A 22,698-nucleotide genomic window follows, 5' to 3' on the forward strand; every position below is an offset into this window, starting at 1 on the left:
TGCGTCACAGTTGGAACCAAAAATCTCAAATTTGGACTCATCAGACCAAAAGACAGATTTCCACCGGTCTAATGTCCATTGCTCGTGTTTCTTGGCTCAAGCAAGTCTCTTCTTATTATTGGTGTCCTTTAGTAGTGGTTTCTTTGCAGCAATTCAACCATGAAAGCCTGATTCACACAGTCTCCCCTGAACAGTTGATGTTGAGATGTGTCTGTTACTTGAACTCTGTGAAGCATTTATTTTGGTTGCAATTTCTGAGGCTGGTAACTCTAATGAACTTGTGCTCTGCAGCAGAGGTAACTCTGGGTCTTCCTTTCCTGTGGCGGTCCTCATGAGAGCCAGTTTGAGCTTGATGGTTTTTGCAACTGCGCTTGAAAAAACTTTCAGTTCTTGACATTTTCAGCATTGATTAAACTTCATGTCTTAAAGTAATGATGAACAGTAGTTTCTCTACTTATTTGAGCTGTTCTTGCCTTAATATTTTTTATTTATTTAACTAGGCATGTCAGTTAAGAACAAATTCTTATTTACAATGACGGCCTACCAGGGAACAGTGGGTTAACTGCCTTGTTCAGGGGCAGAACAATAGATTTTACCTTGTCAATTCAGGGATTTGATCCAGCAACCTTTCGGTTACTGGCCCAACGCTCTAACCACTAGGCTACCTGCCACCCTTGGACTTGGAATTTTACCAAATAGTGCTATCTTCTAAATACCACCCCAACCTTTTCACAACACAACAGAAAGCTCACCTTAAAGCTCAAATGCATTAAGGAAAGAAATTCCATAACTTAACTTTTAACAAGGCACACCTCTTAATTGAAATGCATTCCAGGTGACTTCCTTATGAAGCTGGTTGAGAGAATGCCAAGAGTGTGCAAAGCTGTCATCAAGGCAAAGGGTGGCTACTTTGAAGAATCTCAAATACAAAATCTATTTTGATTTGTTTTACACTTGTTTGGTTACTACATGATTCCATATGTGTTATTTCATAGTTTTGATGTCTTCACTATTATTCAACAATGTGGAAAATAGTAGAAACAAAGAAAAACCCTTGAATGAGTAGATGTGTCCAATTATTTGTAATTATCTTTTTATTTGAATGTTATTTTCTTTTAACAGGGGTTACACAGACAACCAAACAAACTGCACCACACAGACCACGTACAATAAAATGAATAAGGATAGAGCAAAACATTATACAAAAAGGCAGTCATAAAAAAATATACAAAACATCACAATTGTAACATAGGTAATTTATGGGAGGTTTTCTACATAGGGACCCAATGGAGACCAGATGTTCCTAAATGTATCAGACCTGGTGTAAATCAAAGGTAAGTTTCTCTAGAGGTAGGATAGCATTATCGCAGATGGTACTTCAGGTGTGGACCATAATAACAATATGTATTTTCTGGCTACGTAAACAAGGCTATTGAACAGATGTTCAGAGTCAGGATCAAACACAACCTTACAATCAAAGTAGAAAAAATATACATTCTGTGAAAAAGCTAATTGTCTACCCAAGATCTTTTGGATGTGTAAATGAATATCATTCCAATAAGACTGGATTCTGCTACAGTACCAAAAAACATGCATGAAGGGTGCCAGTATCCTGTTTACATTTAAAACATAAATGTGATGCATTGGAAAACATTCTGTGAAGGCTGACAGGTTTAAAGTAGGTTCTATGAATCATTTTGAAATGTAGTTCTTGTATGCTTATGGAGGTGCATTTGGGGTAGACCCTTATGCAGATAGAAGCCCGTTCTTCTTCACCGAATGCATGTCCGATGTCTCTCTCCCAAACATGTCTCAACGCATCATAGGATGAGGCACTTTTGTTCAATAAAATAGAATATATGTCAGCAATTTGAAAACGTAGTTTGTCAGCTTTCTTCTGACCCTCTATGAAATATCTAAGTTGTAGGTACTTAAATAAAATCTTTGTTGGGTAAGTCAAACTCAGTTTTTATCTGTTGGAATGATTTAAGAATGTCCTGAGTAAATAAAGGCATAAGGTTAGCAATACCCTTCATCTTCCAGTCCAGAAATCCAATACTTCTTATTTGGGGGGGAAAATCTGGATTAAGGGCAATCGGTGACCAGACTAATATATGGTCTGGAATCGGCAAGTACCTTCTTGCATCTTTCCAAGCTAAGAGTGTATTATCTACTATACAATTGTCAGATAAGGCCTGGATCTTTTCAAAGCTATTAATAAATGGTAAGGAAGCTAATGCTCTTAGATGACATGCTATTGATTCCATTCCAACCTAAAGTGAGTGGTATCTGTCTAGGCACCAACTAATCATGTGCTTGATCTGTGCAGACCAGTGATATAGTTGCAGATTTGTCAAAGAAACCGCTCCTAAATCCTTAGGCTTAATTAGCTTGGTAAATTTGATTGTAGGTTTATTTTTGTTCCAGATATTTTTTTTTTTAGATATATTGGCATTCGCTTTCTGAAAAAAGGACTGAGATAGATGGCAGGGAATATTTTGGAATCGGTCATTTAGCCGAGTAAGGATATTTATCCTGACGACATTAATTCTGCCAAAAAGAGAGTTTGGTAGGGTTGACCAGTTATTCAGGTCCTGTTTAATCTTTGTGAGCAAAGGCATATAATTTGAAGTGAACAGGTCTTTAAGATTTAGAGTAACATATATGCCCAAGTATTTTAAGCCTGTTTCAGTCAATTGGAAAGGAGATATCGTTTCTAAGTTGATTGTAGAAGGGATATTCAAAGGTAAAGCCATGGATTTATCCATGTTCATTTTGTACCCTGACAGGTGATGTCTCTTTCGAACATATTATTCAGAGCAGGCATGAAGATAGGGCATATCCCAGGCCAGAACTTCTTGTAGAACTCTGCCGAGAAGCCGTCTAGGCCGGGTGCCTTGCCAGAAGGCATTGCCTTAATAGTTTCCCAAACCTCTTCAGGAGTAAAGGAAGCATTTCGTCTATGTCTATGCTCATCTGATATAATGGGCAAGATAATCTTATTCAGATATTTTGCAATTTCGTTGTTCGATCTTGTACATTGTGAAGTATATAGAGACGTATAGAAGTTGAAAAACAAATCATTGATAACCAATTGATCATAAGAAGTGGAGCCATCTGCCATTCTTATAGACTTAATCAATCTTTCATTCTGTTCTTTTTTAAGTTGGTGTGCAAGTAGACGGCTCGGACGGTTACCAAACTCATAATATTTTTGCTTGGTAAAAAACAACCGTTTTTTTGCATGTTTTGTATGCTCTAAATTGAGTTTGGCCTCAGAACAACCTACTGAATTCCAGGTCTCAGGGGTTGGTGGTTGTTTATGAAAAAGTTCTAAATGCTTTACTAAATGCTTCATCTATTCTAAGCTTCTTGATCAGAGAGGCTTGGGAAATGATATGACCCCTTATGGCTGCTTTAGCAGCATCCCAGACAGTTGCAGATGAAACAGGAGAGTTGATTGTCGAGCCAGTAATGTGATCATTTATCTTTTATCACAGAGCAGAATCCTTCATTGTTAAGCAGAGACGTTATTAAGTCTCCAATATCTCGTTTTGGGAATTGTTTTGCTGATTTCAATATCTATATACACTGGGGCATGGTCGGAAATTACTATAGAACCAATAGCACATGACTGGACAACATGCATGCAAATAGAGGGCATAAAAAAATTGTCCAATCTAGAATATGGGGTCTAGAGTAGAAAGTATAGTCTCTGACTGAATGAATGAAATTTTATTTTCGTGTCAAATCGCCAATAGGCAACGCATCCCTTATGGGATTAATTGACACATAAACAAACATTACATTAATTCACTGTGGTAATTAAATGATAATTCTTCTTCCGGCGTTCTCTGCATTACGCATCACATAAAGAGTGAAAAAATACATAATGGTAAGTAAGGTCATCCAAACAATAATTACATCCCTAGAGCAGTAAAATAATATACATTCCTATATACATACATACACACTGCCATATATACACATACCTACTGCGGCAGATGGCAGGGAGAGGGGAGTGGTTCTTGAAGGGAGATATCTTGCAGCCCGCTGGCTCCACCCCCTCACCTCTCCCTGCCGTCTGCCACAATAGGTACACTATGTGTATATATGCAGTGTGTATGTATGTATGTATATATGTATGTATATTATTTTACTATTTTATGGACTTCCTGCCCCAGGCGAGCCTGTGGATCATTAAGCCAGGGAGCACTGGGGGATAAAAGAGAAAGCAGCCTGCACCAGAGGGCAGAGAACGAAGAGGGAAGTAAGAGAAATAACTGTGTGATTACTCGTTGTGACCTGGACTGTCTGACTACCCCCTCTGTGTACGGAACCGGATTGGCTGGAGACCCGAGTTTTAGGATTACCCCTGGAGAACGGAACGGACAACGAGAATGGATTGTGGACTGTGAAATGGTTGGTGAATTCCCTCCTTTTCACCAGTGTGCAAAACTCCCTAATAAACTCCCCATTTGCATTCTAGTTGTGCTCTTTGTGCGTGTTTGGTTATTGAACTTGGTGACGTGGAAACCCCACACCCTTGAACCTGCTACACTACATACATACATACATACATACATACATACATACATACATACATACATACATACATACATACATACCTACATACCTGACATTAGGATGTAACTCTCTCCATACGTTTACTAAACCAGATGAATCACAATCGCTTCTGAGAGCATTTGAGGCTCTATGATTCCAGACTGGATCAGTTGATGATTTATCCAATTTACCCAAAGTACAATTAAAATCTCCAGAAAGAAACTCAAGTCCCTTGCAGTGTTGATTAAATAATGAAATAATGTCAGACATACATTTTGGGGTGTCTGTGTTTGGGCCATGTACATTTAGTATAATCAAATACAGTAAAATAAAAAAAATGTCTATTACCTGTAATCAACATAAATCCTCCTTCAGGGTCTGTATCTTGGTGCTCAAATATAAATGTTTATTTAGAGGACGGCAGTGGCTCTTTTGTTTGAACTAAAAGAAGAAAAGTGCACCTGGCACACCCAATCCCTCTTCAGTTTAGCATGCTCTGTTGAAGATAAATGGCTATTGAAACCCTTTCCTTTTCTAAGAACGTTAGAATTTTCATCCTCTTGACCACATGCCCAATGCCCAAAATATTCCAGGAGACTGCTTTAAATGAACTGTTTATGTTACAGCAGTAGTAAAGAATAACTTAACCCAGTAATGCATCACAAAAACGAAAACAATTACTAAGATGTTTGTGTAACCCTAAACTAAAAAAAACATACAAATAAAGTTTAGAAGAACCCCACTGCCGAGTCCCCAAATTAAACGACAGATATCAAACACACTACCTACCCTGTTTTCTGTCACTTTACTAACAGGAAGCCCACTAAGGGTTTTTAAGAAAAAATATTTTTTTAAAGTTTCACTATGTCCTATGTTGAATAAAGGGGAATTAACATAAATCTATGAACATGTGAATGAAAAATGAAAAAGCACAATTTTCAAATTGTCCTAAGCAGAAGGTGAGCGCAGACTGGGGGTCGCCAAATGTGTGGCTAGCCCCCTGGAAAGTAATCCTCATTTTAGCCTGGTGTATCAGGCCAAATCTGACTTGTGAAGGCGGGCTTTCACATCTCTGTATTCAACTCTGAGTCTTGCCAGGTCTGCCGACTAATCTGGGAAGATATCGATCCGCTTGCCATTGTAGTTCAGTTGTTCTCTTTTGCGGGAGGTCAGAATAATTTTCTCTTTGGTCTGGAAGTAATGTAGGCTGATCAGCATTGCTCTGGGCGACCGGGCTGTGGTTTTGCCGCTAGAGTGCATGCACCCTGTCGATGACTGGGGGCCTGTCAAACGTCTCTCCCCCAAAGACGTCTTGCAGAAAAGAGGCCATGAACTCGGTAGCATTACGCCCTTCCGTCCCTTCTGCGGTTCCCGACCACACTATGTTCTGTCTCCGGGAACAGTTTTCCTGTTCATCTAGACTAACCTTTAGTTTAAAGTTCTCTGAGGTAAGCTCATTGTTTTTGGTCTCAAATTCGGTAAGCCGCTTATCTATGTCGGTCAACAACGTTTCCATATCCTTTATTTTTGGGGTTTGTGCCGCCATAGTTGACTGGACTTCTGTCATAATTTAATCTCCTAGACTTGACAAAGTTCGGAGCGAAGTTCGGTCATGAAATCAGAGCGTAGTGTAGCCATTTCTGCGCGGATGGTGACTTGCATCTCCATAACGTTAGCATCCGCCATCTTGTTACTGGTCTTCGTTGCATCTTCTTGTTTACCGTCTCGTTTTCCCAGTTCCAGACCTATCAAATATATGCCACCCGAATGTTGCTAGAGTCAGTAGGTGTGCAAAGTGTGTTCTAATATTGATAGATAAAAGGTGAGAACATAAAAGCATCAACCCTTAGTGGAGAGGCCTCGGGAACATGTCTTTACGTAGCCATGTTGAAACCCTCTCTCTGTCCAAACTTTTGACTGGTACTGTACATTTGAAGTCACTTTTATGTTGACACTAGCTGCGTTACAAAAAAATGTACCCCACAAATGGGGAAATACAGTTGAAGTCGGAAGTTTACATACACCTTAGCCAAATACATTTAAACTCAGTTTTTCACAATTCCTGACATTTAATCCTAGTGAAAATCCCCTTTCTTAGGTCAGTTAGGATCACCACTTTCTTTTAAGAATGTGAAATGTCAGAATAATAGTAGAGAGAATTATTTATTTCAGCTTTTATTTATTTCATCACATTCCCAGTGGGTCAGAAGTTTACATACAGTCAATTAGTATTTGGTAGCATTGCCTTTAAATTGTTTAACTTGGGTCAAACGTTTCGGGTAGAATTCCAAAAGCTTCCCACAATAAGTTGGGTGAATTTTGGCCCATTCCTCCTGACAGAGATGGTGTAACTGAGTCAGGTTTGTAGGCCTCCTTGCTCGCACACGCATTTTCATTTCTGCCCACAAATTTTCTATAGGATTGAGGTCAGGGTTTGTGATGGCCACTCCAGAACCTTGACTTTGTTGTCCTTAAGCCATTTTGCCACAACTTTGGAAGTATGCTAGGGGTCATTGTCCATTTGGAAGACCCATTTGCAACCAAGCTTTAAATGTTTTGACTGATGTCTTGAGATCTATTTTGTGAAGTGCATCAGTCCCTCTAGCAGCAATGCACACCCACAACATGATGCTGCCACCCCCGTGCTTCACGGTTGGGATGGTGTTCTTCGGCTTGCAAGCCTCCCCCTTTTTCCTCCAAACAGACAGAACACGTTTTCCTCCAAGGAGACAGAACACGTCTCCTTTCTGAGCGGTATGACGGCTGTGTGGTTCCATGGTGTTTATACTTGTGTACTATTGTTTGTGGTACCTTCAGGTGTTTGGAAATTGCCAGAACCAGACTTGTGGAGGTCCTTTTTCTGAGGTCTTGGTTTATTTCTTTTGATTTTTCCATGATGTCAAGCAAATTACTTGTGTCATGCACAAAGTAGATTTCCTAATCGACTTGCCAAAACTATAGTTTGTTAACAAGAAATTTGTGGAGTGGTTGAAACAACGAGTTTTAATAACTCCAACCTAACTGTATGTAAACTTCCGACTTCAACTGTATCTCATAACCTGTGACTTAAGGTGAATTAAGTACTCCTTTACATGAAATGTATTTCCCTGTTTGCCTCAATGCCTTGACTATAGGCCTACTGACACCCACAGAGTAGCACTGTGGAGTGGCTTTACTACACTGTTAGCTACTGATCCAGTGTTAGACTTGTGATGGCCAGGGGATGTTGTATTGTGAAAATCTATAAAATCTCTCAATGCTAAATTAAAATATGTTTGCCGCACAAAAACACAGACATATGCAAAAATACCAGATATAGCAGTTTGTAATCGTTAAAAAAAAATATACATATACAAACAAGACTGAAGGTAGGCAATAATTCTGTTATTGTCACGCCCTGACCTTAGAGATCCTTATTTATTCTCTATGTTTGGTTAGGTCAGGGTGTGACTCGGGTGGGGAAATCTATGTTTTCTATTTCTTTGTTGTTTTGCCGAGTGTGGTTCCCAATCATAGGCAGCTGTCTATCGTTATCTCTGATTGGGGATCATATGTAAGTTGTCATTTTCTGTTTGTGTTTTGTAGGGTGTTGTTTTCTGTTTAGGTTGTTTCCCTGACAGAACTGTGCGCTTTCGTTTTCTCCTTTTGTCATTTTGTTTGAGTGTTTTTGTGAACATTAAATCATGAACACTTTCCACGCTGCGCTTTGGTCTCATTCCGACGACGAACGTTACAGCTATCTTTCGTCATGAAAGGTCAAAGTTGGGACGCAGGCAGATGAATTCAATGACACTCTTCCTGCGTAGCCTCAACTGCCTGTCCTCTGGGCACAGAAGTGACAACAGGTACAAGCCACCATTGAAATTCCATGCTACAGTGATAAAGTTGACCACGTCTGAGGGGTTGAGGGTGGTATTAAACGTGTTGTTCTTTCCCAGTAACACAAATAAAGGGCCAGCTGGCAGTATGCCCTCTCCATTGCAGTATCCTGAGAGAGATTAGTTTTACAAGTGTGGATGGCATGGATATAGGCCTAAACTATCTGCAGTGGCACGATAGATACAATCCACCAAATACATCAAGAAACGTTGTTTTCTGAGCTCCCCTACTTAATGCAACAGTCATAATGTATTCAGTAATCTTACCAACAGCTGACATGAAAAGTCATAAGTGACCTCAAAATAAGCTAATGCATCCAGGACGTCTGAAACCCTTCTAGTGACAGAGAAAAATACATGCTACTTGTCGCTTTTACCAACTGAATGACTCTATTCTGTACTGTACTGCACTGTACCCTACTGCACTGTAGCGACTTCTACTGAGACATAATGTATTGTTGAGGGCTCTCATGACTTGTATGGACCAGCCAGTGCAGTGTACAACATCTTGTGTGACAGACCACCAATGACACAACTAGATACAGCAGGAAATTGCAACGTATAGATATTAAATCGCGTTTATGTTCATGCACACACAGGCACGGACATATGCAACGACACCAGATCCAGAAGTTTGTATACTGTTTTTTTTATTCCAAATACCTTTTCGTGTCTATATATTTAACATAAGACGACTACGCCCCTCTTACAGTACCCCACACTTCAACAGTAATAATAATAACAATATAATCGTAATAATATACATTGGTCGTCATTTTCTTAATAATCCATTTAGCACTGGTATAGAAATCTGAGGGAAAACACGAAAGAAAGAAAGGGCATTAAATATGACAAAATGCACTTTGACCCATTCGTTCCTCTGTATGCACGCACACACACATACACACTTATGACCCCCATATGAATCACACAGAACACATACTAACACGGGTTTCCTCTTACCATTGGCCAGACAGAACTGTGCGTTACATTTCTCCTGTTCTGCTTCGTATAACCATATGTAATCATCATTTGGTCTCATTTGTCATTCCTTGTGCTGAGTTTGGTATTCTCCTTTTCTCTTGCTATTTCTATCCAGTTTCTTCATTTCCGATCTGTTTGAAGGATTCACAACGCACCGTGTTGTTTAACTGTGCTCTGTAGCTCTGTTGCGCTGTAATTTGACGGGGCTACGCTACACTAACTGTGTGTTTAGAACTCTGTGGCAATACTGACTTGTGATCTGGGTGTACTGTCAGTAGGGGTTTTAGAGAAGGCCTCTTTAGACTATTGACCTTTGAACTTTGTTCCCGGGCTTGTGATTGGTGGGAAAGAGACCTCATTTATGCACGAATGGTCATGATCTCCACATTGGCTTTCTTAAGGATCTTTAATGACAGACCAAAAACATGAGTCAATAACTAAACAGTGACCAAGAAACCAATGACGACAATTAAAAAGATATTTGAAAGAAAGAAAGATAGAAAATAAATTAGGCGAGTTAGACTCTGAGAGAAAGCAAATCGAAAACACAAATTCCAAAGTTCAAGCTCTTCCAGCTGCTCTGGGGAAAAAATATGCATCTTCTCGTGAGAACCAACTTCTTTAAGCGCAAGAGTTCCTGTGTGTTTGAAGTCTCTATGGTCCCCTGAACCTCTCCGGCGCTTGTTGGATAGGTCAAGTCCTCCCATCAGATCCAAGTGAAAGAGAGAGAGAAGGTCAAAAGCCAAACCAGGCAGCTTGAACACAATTATGCCTACCGTTGAACGGTCACCACATTGTCTCTCACTGCACCGTAGGCAGCTAACGGTCATATGTGGTCAAAAGTCATTTCCCACTCCATAGACAGCCTGTTCCATTGCTTAGCAGGACTCCTGGTTTAGGAGGACGGCCTTGACTAGGTTGGTATCTCCACAAATTCTGCCCTGGAGAATAACCCCTTTGCCGCCCCCTCAAATGGGTCAGAGTGGTTTGATCCTGCCATGTCAATGCGCTACAAGCTCACAGCCCCTTCTGCTCCTCGTTCCTATGTGTTTCTCTGTTGAACCCTGACCTTTGACTTTTAACCCTCGACTCTTGTCACACGTCTGATCCCTCCGTCCCTCCTCAGTCTTGTTTCCCCAGCAGCAGGTCTGTGGTGGGCGCTTTCGCCGGGGGTAAGGGCCGCGGAGGAGGCGTGGGCTTAGGTTTGGGGCGATTGGGGCTCGCTGTGCCGCAGCCACCCCCCTCGCTGTCGGTGTTGGTGGAGGAGGGTGGCGGGGGTGGAGTGAGGCGGGGCAGGGACATGGAAGAGTGTGGGCCGAGGTGGGGCGGGATGCGTGAGCAAGACGATGCTGACCTCAGGCTCTGGATGCGCCGACACTCCTGGCAGATCCGCACGTGGGCACAGCTCCGGGAGGGTGGCGCCGTGGCAGCCTCGGGCGGGGGAGGGGGTGTTGTGGTGTTGGCACCCAGCGGGTCCTCCAGGAGGCGCTGTGGCCCCGGGCCCATGTCTGAGGGCCCCCCCCCTACGGCCCCGCAACCCCCCCCTGCTGCTCCCCCTCCGCCAGTCAGGTGGCCCGAACTGCTGTACAGCTTGCCGTTGCTGAGGCGCATCTCGCGGACTAGGCGGATGGGTCTCGGGACACCCAGCTGGAGGCGAGTGGGGTGGCGCAAGACACCGCCAGTGCTGGCCAAGGGACGCCGCCGCCGAGAGCGTGAGCTCTTCTTACAGGAGATGGCGTTGCGGAACTCAGTCAGCATCTCCTGACACACTGACACCTAGGCGAGAGAGAAGAGGAAGATAGCGCGAGAGAGGGAGAGAGAACAACAGAGAGAGGGAGAGGTGGCATAGGGAGATAAAGAGAGAAGGGGATGATCGTGTGAATGTGGGAGAGAAAGACAGAGGAAAATCTTCCCGAGGTTTACTAAACTTGTTGCACTGTTCAAATACGGTGTGACCTCTGGGCAATGGAAATAGGACAAATAAGTAGCTACCTCCAGTGACACTGACACACATTCAAAAGGATCTCACATACAGAACGAAGCTAAAGACGGAGAGACAACGGAGACAGGAATCACAAAAACAAAGAAAGCAGCCAGCAGAGATAAAGCAGGGGCAAATGAAAGTCACAAACAGCGTTTAACCCAGACGACAATGAAATAAACAACACAATGGACTAGCGGGAGGAATAACAATGACCAACACAAAACCTAGAGACAGAGACAGAGGAGTGAGAGAGAGAGAGAGAAAGGGGGAGAGAGAACTGAATCACAAACAGCCTAGACAGAGAGCTAGAGAGACGAGGGAGCGAGGGAGAAATAGAGAGAAACAAAGGATAAAGAAAGGAAAACGCAGACATCGACCATCACCCTCTGTTTGCTTGCAGCCATTCTGTTTGCTTGCAGCCATTCTGTTTGCTTGCAGCCATTCTGTTTGCTTGCAGCCATTCTGTTTGCTTGCAGCCATTTACACATCAACACGACGCCGCCGAAGCACAACACTCACTGCACTGCACTACACACCACACGAGAGAGAGAGAGAGAGAGAGAGAGAGAGAGAGAGAGAGAGAGAGAGAGAGAGAGAGAGAGAGAGAGAGAGAGAGAGAGAGAGAGAGAGAGAGAGAGAGAGAGGAGAGAGAGAGAGAGTGAGAGAGAGAGAGAGAGAGAGAGAGAGAGAGAGAGAGAGAGAGAGAGAGAGAGAGAGAGAGAGAGAGAGAGAGAGAGAGAGAGAGAGAGAGAGAGAGAGCTGGCGGGCTGGAGTTGTGTTGCCATAGTAACCTACTGGAGGGTGTCTGTGGTTTTGGCCGGGGCAGCAGTGAGGGCGTACCTCGTCTGTCTCTGCCGAGCGGCGGGTGGACCACACAAACTCCATGACGGCCACGAACACGGCGATGATGAGACCACAGATCAACACCACGAAGATGCCACCGATGTTCTCCATGCCCAGACCTGCGGGGGAACAGAGGAATTATGTACGCAGTTCTAACACATGGATAGAGAGGGAATGGTAGGGCTGTGTGTAAGGACATACACTTGCATACACATGCATGACACACACGCACGCACACAGATATTTATGATTACCCCGGCACACACATAGGGCACAGAAAAAGCACAGGCAAATGGACACAATGAAATAGCCACCACAGGATCATAAGGTCCTTTTCATGCTCTCTATACAAAGCCTTAGGGGCCGAAAAGCTCTGTGAACCTTAAGCGGCCTAATGTTCCCACAGAGAGTGTGTGTGTTGCCAAAGACTTCAGTCACCCAAGTCATGGACTGTTCTCTCTGCTACCGCATGGCAAGCGGTACCGGAGCGTCAAGTCTAGGTCCAAAAGTCTCCTTAACAGCTTCTACCCCCAGGCCATAAGACTGCTGAACAATTAATCAAGTGGCCACCCGGACTATTTACATTGACACCCCCCCCCCCCCCCATTTGTTTTGTACACTGCTGGTACTTGCTGTTTATTATCTATGCATAGTCACTTTACCCCTAACTACATGTACAAATTACCTCGACTAACCAGTACCACCGCACATTGGCTCGGTACCCCCTGTATATGGCCTTGTTATTGTTATTTTATTGTGTTACTTTATTACATTTTTTACTTTATGCTTACTGAGTAAGCATCTCCCGGTAGGGTCTACACCTGTGGAATACGGCGCATGTGACAAATTTGATTTGTTGTGGGCGTGTACAATTCAACAAGCCTGCATTCATTGACTTAATAAGTCAATCAACCACACGAATCCCCTTTGGCTCTTCCTGTTGTATTTCTAAGACAGAATACTCAACACGAAGGTTTAACATGTTTTTAATTTTTTTATCTTCAAAATGTCTCATAAGAATGCTCTGAGCAAGTACCCTTGTTATGTTGAGTGTATCGAAACAAAGGCTCAAGTCTCCCTGCTTTAACCTGAGGGCACTTATTCATCCCATGGACGACTCAACCGTAACTAGTGTGTCTGGTTGAAAGTAGTGCACTAAATAGGGATAGAGTGCCATTTGGGTCGCACCTGTGTCTTACTGCGGGCTGCCAAATATGCAAACCACAAACAACATCTAGCGCGCTACGTCTTGGTCTATATCATCCAGTCGGTTGCTTGTAGCTATCTAAGCATTTGGAATGGGAGAAGGGTTAGCAGATGTCCCAAAAGGAAACTGCAGAAATGAAAAATAAGAAACATTTCAGAAAAGGGGAAATCTCTAACACACAGGCAAGGCAAATACAAAACGAAATTTGCTTTGGCACACGCAAACACACACACACACCATGTAGACACTTATATCCCCCTGATAAAATGCAGTAATCATGACACTAATAAAATAAATCTTCCAAATTTAGTTTGTTCTTTAACCAACACTGTTTTTCTCCTCAGGCATCATTGCATGCGCTATAGAACAGCGGAACATGTACCGCCATTATTTTTCTTCACGTGGCGAGAGGCTCGTCACCTATGCTTCGCCAACAAAACAATAACAACGGGGGTGGGGCGGAGAGTGACGCAGTTTCCCCCTACTGCGGAATCCATCTTTAACGATGAGGCATAATAAACCCAACACATTCACACACAACACACACATATCTCACGCAAATGTCATTTCCAGCTGTGAGTCACTGTAATGGGAATAGAACGGACTACACTTCTCAATTCACTCGTGTCCACGATTCTGTGATACCAAAATACATCGACTTTATGAGTGTCTAAGAAACAAGTGCTTGCTACTACTTGAGGAAATGTCAGCATTGTATTGTGTACATTAGTCGTGTGCAATTCTAATGTGACTGCATAGGAGCTGGTTTGGAACAAATTAACATTATCTCAGCGATTAGTATGACGGCTGACGGTTGCTGGGCAGTAGTCGTTACCAAGAACAGGACCTGACGGAGATCTACTCCTGGATGGAAAAATTGTGTATTTACTAGCCTAATTTAAGGTATACAATATGCTGGGCTGTGAGGGTGTGTGAGGGTTAGCGTCCTATTTCATTTCCCCACAAGTGTTTCATTCATTTTCAAGCCCCTCAGAGTAGGAGTGCTGATCTAGGATCAGGTCCACCCTGTCCATCTAATCTTATTGATTAAGATCAACAAGGAAAAACTGATCCCAGATGAGCAGGCCCACTTTGAAACGCTTGATATGGGGGGCCCCTGATCATCAGTGCTGGTACTTTGCCAGGTCTTCATTGCGAAATAAGTCTTCTGACCTCAATGGGACTTCCTGGTTAAGTAAAGGTTAAATAAAATAAAACTACTGGCGCAGGTGGTGCTGTACCCACCCTTGGCTCGATGGTCCTCCTCCTTGGGGCACTGCCCCCCTTCCCACCACCTCCTCTTCAGGATCTCCAGCCTGTTGTTTTCTGCCAGCTGTAACACCCCCAGAGTGATCTCCTCTTTAAACGGCGAGCCTGAGGAAGAGGGGGAGGAGTGAGAGAGATAGAGGGTGGGGGAGAGAAAGAGAGAGGGTGGGAGAGAGGGAGGAAAGGAGAGAGAGAATCAGACAGACAGGCAAGGAGGGAGAGAAGGAGTGAAAGAGAGAGAGAGAGAACAATATTACTGTTGCTAATTGTGTTTACTAACCATGTCCTCATTATTGATTTAACTTCCTGTGTCGTTGCTTGGCGATTAAAGATAGTGACATATCGTGCCAATAAAGTTCATTGAATTGAATCGAATCAAGATGGAGTGAGGAAGCAAGAGAGGATTGGGAATAGAGAGGGCTTTAAAAAGAGGTAGAGAACGTGGTGATGGAGAAAGAAAATGAGGGAGGGGGTGAGTGAGCGAGAGGGAGGGAGAGAGAGAGAAATTTATAATTGGGACTCTGCACTACATGTGAGCCAACTGTAACCATAGTGGTTGGCATCCGTGCTGTTGTGCAAATACAACAAACACCAATTATATTGTACATGTAAGTCAGAGGTTGTAAGGTAGGCCAGCCAGACATACTGTTAATATTCAGTAATAGGCTAGTTAGCTGGGATGGAACCATCTGTGAACTCCACAGATGCATCTCCGCTAACAAAGCTAACAAAATGTTAAATGTCAAAAATGTTCCCCCTGAGATTTTCACTTTGGGACCTCTGTTCCCAAGCGTTCCATCCCAATTCCACCGCCGGCTAATAGGGAAGGCGAAAGAGCTCACACATAGCTGGAGTCATGTAAATACATATTTCCGCCCAAAAAACAAGGATCCAAGCCTGTCCTTAAATCTGTCGCTGAGAACCACCTACTTGTGTAACATCAAAGTTGCTGAGGAAGAAGCAACTGTAGCCATGGTGACAGGCTTTTAAAAAAAATGTGGGTGATGAGATGGGAGTTATTTCTGACCTTTGAGCTCGAAGGAAATGTAAAGGCATGATGATGAAAGAAAGAGGAACCGTGTCCCTGGTCAGTCCTTGAGGGAAATGTGAGACTGTATCTCTGAGGCATACTTTGATGTTTTGAAATTCTGGGAATTCTTTGGGAAAAAATGTCCCCGAGGCTGTAATATATAGCCAGGAATCAATCTAAACCAGGTGGGTTTGATGTTAAAATTGGCCTCCAGCAAGAACATACAAGGTTACATTTATGTTTATCATCAAAAATAAAATGAGAGAGGTGTAATAACATGGTAAGTTCGATGGAAATGACAACAAATAAAAATAGAGCTCTTGGTGGTTAGGGTGTGAAACCGTAACTCTTGGTGTCCAGCATGCCTCCTAACCCATCCTTCTCTCCTTCCCTCATTCTCTCTCCTCCACCCTCTCCAACACTCACTCAGTGGCATTTTGATGGCAGTCCTCAATCCTTCTCCCCTATTCCACCCCCCCCCCCCCCCCCTCCACTCACCCAGGGGCATGCCGATGCCATAGCCCTTGGTGTCGAGAAGACCACCTATTTGGGTGAGGTTACAGTTGAGGCGGCGGTGGTACTTGTTCATGGTGCTCTCCAGCAGGAAGGCGTATTTAGAGTTGACCACGCGGGCGATGCCCTCCTCCGTGCTCTTCACAAACACACTGGGCTGCTTGGAGTGCATGTAGTTCCACATGCGCTGGTACGTCTGGTAGCGCGAGTTCTGTTGATGGGTGTGTTGAAGGTTGTCATGGCAAGACAAGAAGGGTTTTCAACTCTTTGTGATACCCCCAACACATACACATGAACCCCCATCCCCTCTCTCTCTCACACACACACACACACACACACACACACACACACACACACACACACACACACACACACACACACACACACACACACACACACACACACACACACACACACACACACACACACACACACACACACACACACCCCTGCACCAGTGGCATAGAGCAGCTTAGAATGCCCCCCCCCCCCCCCCCCCCACAATGTCTGAGCAATGCCCCAACCACATTTTTTGTTGTTGCAGTTTTATAGCTAGTCTCATGCCATTTTACACATTTTCCCATGAAGCTGAGAGAAAATGTTGCTGTTTTAAAGCAAATTTCCCGCAATTCTACACATATTGCAATGAGCCTTTTTCATATTTAAAGCTAATTCCCTGTAATTCTAAACATACATGTATGACTAAACATACATGTATGACCTGTTCACATGTCCTGCACCCCCCACCCACCCCCACACACACAGCATACAATCCCTACCATGAAGAAGGTCATGGTGGAGCCTCCTTGTATGGTGCCATACTGGATGTTTGTCTGGTCTGCCAGGTCGTCAGGAGACTCGATGGGCACCTCCATCCTCTGAACAGTAAGGAAGGCTGCCAGGTTGGCCGTGTAGGAGGAGATGATGATTAGAGTGAACGCCCACCTGGGATGGAGAGACAGGGGACAGGCATATTATCACAAGTTACACTATGGCAAAGTTAAGCCTACTCCTGACCTATGTGATCTTAGTTGTTGTCCAGAATAGGTTGGCAGAATTATGGTAAATACGTTTATTTCCAAAAATCCTGGTTGCATTTCCTGCTTTTTCACTACTTATTCCCTCCTGAGTCTTGGAATCTTCCACCCAGGATTTCTGGAAAACCTGGGAAATGTGTGTAAGTTACCAGAACCCTAGTCCAGAAATAGGCTTCATCTGTGTCCAGGAGACCATCCCATTTTATTATACCTCAAAGTTCTGTTCTTTTCCTGAATCCTTGTGAAGGTCAAAATGACAAATTGTTGAACTCTTTCCATTCACAAAATGCTGTTGCACTGATATAATGAAACGTTTGTTGATCGTCTGAGCATCCACATAGCTATCAAAAAAAGTAACTTATTGCACTACTTTACCCTTTAGGTTGAACCCAGTTTTATTCTGAGCAGTGCATTGCAGTATCAAGACAATGCAGAGTTAATGGAGCTAACAAACTAGAGTGAGAAGTGGGTGAGGTTGGGTGTAATACTGCGGCATAATATAATTCCCATTAGTATATGTCTGCCATCTGGTTGATCTGATGAACAGTAGCTTGAGAGAAGAGTAAAGTGGAGGAAGGGAGGGAGGAGGAAGGAACACAGAGATTGATACTGTAGCTAGACACACACACGTCCCAAACCCACCCCTCCCACACAGCCCATACACACTCACCAGACCCCGGAGACGCAGCGCGTGGACAGGGCGCGGGGCATGATCTCAGAGCCCTGCTGCATGAAGCCTCCCACGGGGAACCACAGGCTGTTGCCCAGGGTGTACTGGTTCTCCAGCACGTCCTTTCGCCCCATAGGACACGGGTGGGAATTGTACCACTCATACGGACTCAACCTGGGAGGTGGACAGAGACAAAGGTGGACTATGAGCTTAAGTCTTCAACATATGATTTACACATACCAGCATCGTGTCTTAATGAGTGAAAAAAGATCCCCAAAATTGCATTTCGCTGCTTTCTATTAGATAAGTAGATGAGGGAAAGAAGACTTGTATAACCTCTGATCCCAGATCTGTTTGTGTTGCATAGCCAACAGATAAAGGACCACCAGGCTCCTCTAACCAGTGTATGCAGGTTGAGGTGTCCCCCAGCCCACTAGGTGGCGTAGTTAGCTACCTGGCGGCTAGGAAGAGCACACAGCTGACAGCCAGGTAGGCCAGCAGCATGAAGAGCCACACGGCCGGAGAGAACGGGTCCAGGAAGGAGAAATAACCTGGCTTCCGTCCCTGATTGGAGGACGAGGACAAAGCTAGTGTTAACAGAGACCAATAGCGGATGGTGCAGTTCAGATTTCAAACACAATGGGGCAGAGTATTGGCATTGATTGCATTACAGACTGGGCAGAGTACAAGGTCGTATTCATTAGGACTCAACAGAGCAAAAGGTTTTGCAGCAGAACATGGAAACAAGTTGTTTCAGTCCATTTTCTTCAATTTGGTACCTAATGAATACGACCCACGACAGGTTGAATAATTACATTGATAATGGAATGTATTAGACTACAGAGTTATGTGGTTTGTTTTGTTTGTTGTCCATATATGATAATTGTTTTTTGGATGAATCCGGGTTTGGGGTTGACACTTTATTTTAACGTCTGCTTATAAACTGCTTATAATCATCATGATCATAGTTTGAATACATCCATATTCATGACTTGTATATGAATGATTGATACATGCAATGTACTCGCCTATGGGACTAAATACATCCACGTCTGATAGACATTTTGCTAATGCTTAACAAACCATTTTATCACGGTCTATAAACAGTTTATAGGCACACAAATAAAGTGTTATCCGAGGTAGTAACAACTAAGCCATATATAGAACAATGTATAAAACAGTGCATATTCCACTGCACCCCTGGTCCGGCTGGACGTTTCCATTGACCTCTTTGTTATACTGGGGAAATTGCTTTTCATAGCTAGGACTGACACCAAGGACATGGCAAGAGCCGTGACAACTCTCACAGTGGAAAAGCACCAACATAGTACAGCACACGCAATCTGTACTCAATGACAGTGCATAACCATTAGTGGTAAATCATAACTAAATGGACTGGGCTCCGTGGTCATCTTACCAGATGGACTCTGTACAGGATGCTGATGCCCAGAGACATGAAGGGTTTGGAGAAATCTATGACCTTCTCCCTCTCTGAGGTGATGGTGAACCCAGCTACCGCCAAGTCTGCTTTCTGTAGGAGAGAGGGACAGACGGAGATGGATAGGGCGAGGGGGCGGGGGGGAGAGGAGAGGAATAGAGGGATAGGGAGAGAGCGAGAGATAAAGAGCGAGAAGGGAGAGAGAGAGATATAAGACAGAGGGGAGTCGAAGAGGGAGGAAGAGAGAGCAGAGAGATGGAGAGAGATATATTTAAGAAAGGATGTTATCGAGGAGGACTTGAAAGCAGTCTTGACATGTAGGAAAGCAGGAGGGGAAGAGTCTTCAAGAGGGAGGTCTAGAGGAAGGAGTGGGGCGGGAAACACCATAGAGGGCATAGTCATCATAGAGTGCATGGCTGCTCCAACAAAAACAAGACCCCAGACACCTCTCAGTTCCTTAATTACAGCTTAATTGATTAACGAGGACAGACTCGTTAACGAGTTTCACCCACTTTCATCATGCCGTACCGAGAGAGAGAGAGAGAGAGAGAGAGAGAGAGAGAGAGAGAGAGACAGACAGACAGAGAGAGAAAGAGAGAGAGACAGAGAGAGAGAGAGAGAGAGAAGGGGGTGGGTTAGTGTGTTATTCAATGAACTGTTCATAAAATGCTAGTTTGTGTGTGTGTGTGTGTGTGTGTGTGTGTGTGTGTGTGTGTGTGTGTGTGTGTGTGTGTGTGTGTGTGTGTGTGTGTGTGTGTGTGTGTGTGTGTGTGTGTGTGTGTGTGTGTGTGTGTGTGTGTGTGTGTGTGTGTGTGTGCTTATTGCATAAGTAGGCATATTAAAACATCTAGTGAGTGTGTATTTTCATGGAATTTACATAACTTTGTGTGAGGGCTCACTCTGCATATCCATTAGTGTGTGTCTCTCCGTGTGTCACCAAGAGCGTGTTCACTCCACATGAGCGCATGTCTGTGTGCACTTACAGTGTGTACACTCTTAGAATGATACGTGCTATCTAGAACCCAAAAGGTTCCATAGGAGAACCCATTTGAAGAACCATTGTTGGTTACATGTAAAAACCCTTTCCACAGAGGATTCTACATAGAACCCAAAATGATTCTACCTTGAACCAACAAGGGTTTTACCTGGAACCAAAAAGGGGTTCTCCTATGGGGACACCCGAAGAACCCTTTTGGAACCCTTTTTTCTAAGTGTATACACACGTGTGTGTACACGTGCGTTCATCAGGGTTTGTGCGTGCCAACCTACACTAGGTCATCACAGGCTGCACCACCGCATAATTAGCGACAGAGAGACATTTGATTAGCCTTTTAACGCGCCGGATGGGTCACGCACGGCTCCACTACCCCACCAGCTCCACTCACACTGGGGGGAAAGTAAGGTCATTATGGATGCCGTCATCATTATCATTACCATTTTCAGTAACGGCATTATTAGATGCTATCAGGAGTCGAGATAGGGCCAGCAATCACACAGATAGCATCGGTAATTGCAATTGTCCTTTTTAGCAGTGGCGGTAGAAGTAACGGGTGACTCTATGGCGTTGTGGCAAAAATATCGTTATCAGTCACAAACATAGCAGCAACAGTAGTGCTAGACACTGTGTTGTTACTATGGCAATAGCAGTTGAAGGAGCATTGAGTGCCTTGCGGATTCTGGTACATTTGGCTCTGCGTCACAAAGTGGTCCTGGCTGCCTGCTCCCCCTTCCTCAGGGACCGGTTCCTGCTCAACCCCTCCTCTGAACTGCAGGTGGGTGCCAGTGAAAGCCACCTTGATACACACTATTTGGGTTATGTTTGATAAATGTTGAGTGTCAGCTTCAGATGTACTAGCCCCGGACAGACACGTCTTGTCACGTGCCCTTTCAATGATCTGACTGTTTTAATAGGCATGTCTTTGAGCCTGGGAAGTTATCAAATGTTGCATCATGCCAGCTGTGGTTCCAGTCCTATGCCTCATTATAGAAGATACTATCACAAGTCTTGCAGGATATGACACTAATGGCTTACACGATTGATCATAGGAAAAATACACTACATGACCAAAACTATTTGTTGAACATGGGCATTAATATGTTTGGCTGTTTGGCTGCTAGAACAGCCTCCACTCTTCTGGGAAGGCTTTCCACTAGATGTTGGAGCATTGCTGCGGGGTCTTGCTACCATTCAGCTGCAAGAGCATTAGTGAGGTCGGGCACTGATGTTGGGCGATTAGGCCTGGCTCGCAGTCAGCGTTCCAATTCATCCCAAAGGTGTTTGATGGGGTTGAGGTCAGGGCTCTGTACAGCCCAGTCAAGTTCTTCCACACCGATCCCGGCTGAGTCGTTGTTGCTCCTAAAAGTTTCCACTTCACACTAACAGCATCTTACAGTTGATCGGGGCAGCTCTAGCAGGGCACAATTTGACAAACTGACTTGTTGGAAAGGTGGCATCCTATGATGGTGCGACGTTGAAAGTCACTGAGCTCTTCATTAAGGCCATTCTACTGCCAGTGTTTATCTATTGAGATTGCATGGCTGTGTGCTCGATGTTATACACCTGTCAGCAATGGGTGTGGCTGAAATCGCCAAATCCACTCATTTGAAGTGGTTTCCACATACTATTGTATGCTGTATATAGTGTAGCTAGCTACAATCATATAATGAGAGGTCAGTCACTCAGTGTACTGAACATTGCACTGAACTTCCTTATCACCCCTGTCCAATCACAGTAGAGTGTATGGGAGTTGTTTTGTTACTTTTAACTGTGGTAAATGCACCAGCTGCTGATTCTGAAGAAAATACTACGTAAGGGCCACAGGGGGTCTCGGATTTTATACAACCTGTCAGCAACGGGTGTGACCGAAGTCGCCGAATCCACTCATTTGAAGGGGTGTCCACATACTTTTGCGTATATATTGTGTGTGGTAAAAGCTGTGACACCAGCTCTTTATCCTTTAACATTCTTACCACAGAGAGCTACAGGATAACCTGACGATCAGCAGACTTTGATTGAGATGCACGACTTCACAACCCTTTGATCAGTGTGGTCACCAACCATGGTCCTAGAGAGCTTAGCAGGTTTTTGCTCCATCCCAGCACTAACACCTGATTCAATGACTCAACTAATCGTCACACTTTTAGATGAATTGTATCAGGTATTGTAGCGCAGAGCTGGGGCAAAGCCTGCCCGTCCCTATAGCGCTCTACGACCAAGGATTTTAGACAGCCTTCTTGTTAGTTATCGTGGCCGATCATAGGCTGCCTTTGACTGATTGACGA

The 22,698-nt window shown here is 43.9% G+C and overlaps 1 protein-coding gene across 7 annotated transcripts in view; it reads right to left on the reverse strand.

The window, feature by feature from the left end:
- Positions 1-9,077: 9,077 nt before the first annotated feature.
- Positions 9,078-22,698, reverse strand: part of LOC129819711 (glutamate receptor ionotropic, kainate 5-like) — a 110,870-nt gene continuing 97,249 nt past the window's right edge. For 5 of the 7 annotated variants that reach the window (XM_055876239.1, XM_055876240.1, XM_055876237.1 and 2 more), the window contains 8 exons: positions 19,396-19,509; positions 18,433-18,542; positions 17,979-18,152; positions 17,051-17,216; positions 16,257-16,482; positions 14,708-14,836; positions 12,208-12,374; positions 9,078-11,204 (listed from right to left, as the gene is read on the reverse strand). In XM_055876239.1, the coding sequence (XP_055732214.1) occupies positions 10,551-11,204; positions 12,208-12,374; positions 14,708-14,836; positions 16,257-16,482; positions 17,051-17,216; positions 17,979-18,152; positions 18,433-18,542; positions 19,396-19,509 (1,740 nt within the window). In that variant the 3' untranslated portion in view covers positions 9,078-10,550. The remainder of the gene's footprint in view (positions 11,205-12,207; positions 12,375-14,707; positions 14,837-16,256; positions 16,483-17,050; positions 17,217-17,978; positions 18,153-18,432; positions 18,543-19,395; positions 19,510-22,698) is intronic. The other 2 variants (XM_055876242.1, XM_055876243.1) reach the window with 1 other exon arrangement.

This window comes from Salvelinus fontinalis, chromosome 22 (genome assembly GCF_029448725.1).
Source record: "Salvelinus fontinalis isolate EN_2023a chromosome 22, ASM2944872v1, whole genome shotgun sequence".
NCBI lineage: Eukaryota > Metazoa > Chordata > Actinopteri > Salmoniformes > Salmonidae > Salvelinus > Salvelinus fontinalis.